At 59.1% G+C, this 1,817-nt stretch overlaps 1 protein-coding gene across 1 annotated transcript in view; it reads left to right on the top strand.

The window, feature by feature from the left end:
• Positions 1-1,147, top strand: part of ETH_00017385 (uncharacterized protein) — a gene marked incomplete at both ends in the record, with an annotated part of 4,766 nt that extends 3,619 nt beyond the window's left edge. The window contains one exon of the mRNA XM_013377939.1: positions 96-1,147. Within this exon, the coding sequence (XP_013233393.1) occupies positions 96-1,147 (1,052 nt within the window). The remainder of the gene's footprint in view (positions 1-95) is intronic.
• Positions 1,148-1,817: the final 670 nt, after the last annotated feature.

A 1,817-nucleotide genomic window follows, 5' to 3' on the forward strand; every position in this document is an offset into this window, starting at 1 on the left:
GCCTGCGTTGCTGACGAAGAAGTCGATAGGTTTGTTGCCTAAGAAGGCAGCGGAACCTGGCGCGAAGGCGGCGGCTGAAGCGGGTTTGAAGGCAGGGGAGGGCGAGTCAGAGGCGAAGGCAGCAGAAGGCGGCGATGCGAAGAGCGTGTCTGGGGTCGATGCGAAGGCTGGACCTGTTGCGTCGTCGAAGGCGGGTGCTGGGCCTGCGTTGCTTGCGAAGAAGTCGATGGGCGTGTTGCCTAAGAAGGCAGCGGAACCTGGCGCGAAGGCGGCGGCTGAAGCGGGTTTGAAGGCAGGGGAGGGCGAGTCAGAGGCGAAGGCAGCAGAAGGCGGCGATGCGAAGGCTGGACCTGTTGCGTCGTCGAAGGCGGGTGCTGGGCCTGCGTTGCTTGCGAAGAAGTCGATGGGCGTGTTGCCTAAGAAGGCAGCGGAAGCTGGCGCGAAGGCGGCGGCTGAAGCGGGTTTGAAGGCAGGGGAGGTCGAGTCAGAGGCGAAGGCAGCAGAAGGCGCCGATGCGAAGGCTGGACCTGTTGCATCGTCGAAGGCGGGTGCTGGGCCTGCGTTGCTTGCGAAGAAGTCGATGGGCGTGTTGCCTAAGAAGGCAGCGGAACCTGGCGCGAAGGCGGCGGCTGAAGCGGGTTTGAAGGCAGGGGAGGGCGAGTCAGAGGCGAAGGCAGCAGAAGGCGGCGATGCGAAGAGCGTGTCTGGGGTCGATGCGAAGGCTGGACCTGTTGCGTCGTCGATGGCGGGTGCTGGGCCTGCGTTGCTTGCGAAGAAGTCGATAGGTTTGTTGCCTAAGAAGGCAGCGGAACCTGGCGCGAAGGCGGCGGCTGGAGCGGGTTTGAAGGCAGGGGAGGGCGAGTCAGAGGCGAAGGCAGCAGAAGGCGGCGATGCGAAGAGCGTGTCTGGGGTCGATGCGAAGGCTGGACCTGTTGCGTCGTCGAAGGCGGGTCCTGGGCTTGCGTTGCTGGCTACGAAGGCTCGCGGCGTTCCCTTAGCGAAAAGCGCTGCTGGCGGTTTGGGGAAGGATGAGATCAGTGAGAGGTCAGCCTCAAAACAAAAGGTGTTGAAAGGCGATTCTAGTTTTGTTTTATCCAACGGCATTGAGTCTGAGGAGCAGGCACGCTTGTCCTATGGTGAGAACTAGTGGTGGTGAGCAGTTCGGAGGTTTATCGTCTGATTGCTCCAGGTGTAGAAAGCATTGCTTCCTCTCAAATTGTCTGCTAATGCAATGCTAAGTAGCTTCAAAATATAGACGAAATCGGACGTTCTTTCCGCTGATTGATTGGGCCTCGCGCAGGTCGTTCGACAATCGTCAACAAGCAGGACAACGCGCTTGAACAGCAGCAAAATAGAGAAATGGTTCACCCAATGCATGAAACAGTGCTTGGACCACCGGCCTCACTAGCTGGCGAGGCCGCAGCGCCAGACCAACTGGACAGTAAAACAACATCGACTCCAAAACATGCAACAAACACACCAATAACGCCACTTGGTCTCCAACAAGCTGACAATTCCTTCCCAAACAAACAAAACACACAATTCTCGACGGACGTAGTCCCACATCAAACCCTGCCAAGACATACGTTACCTGAGACGACACTGGAGACCGAAAGCAAGCCGGAAGCAAAGGCCCCTTTAACACCAAAGGAGCGCGAGTCAGAGGCGAAGGCAGCAGAAGGCGGCGATGCGAAGAGCGTGTCTGGGGTCGATGCGAAGGCTGGACCTGTTGCGTCGTCGACGGCGCGTGCTGGGCCTGCGTTGCTTGCGAAGAAGTCGATGGGCGTGCTGCCTAAGAAGGCAGCGGAACCTGGCGC

This window comes from Eimeria tenella, genomic scaffold (assembly GCF_000499545.2).
Source record: "Eimeria tenella Houghton genomic scaffold, Eth_scaff688, whole genome shotgun sequence".
Classification (NCBI taxonomy): Eukaryota; Apicomplexa; class Conoidasida; order Eucoccidiorida; family Eimeriidae; genus Eimeria; species Eimeria tenella.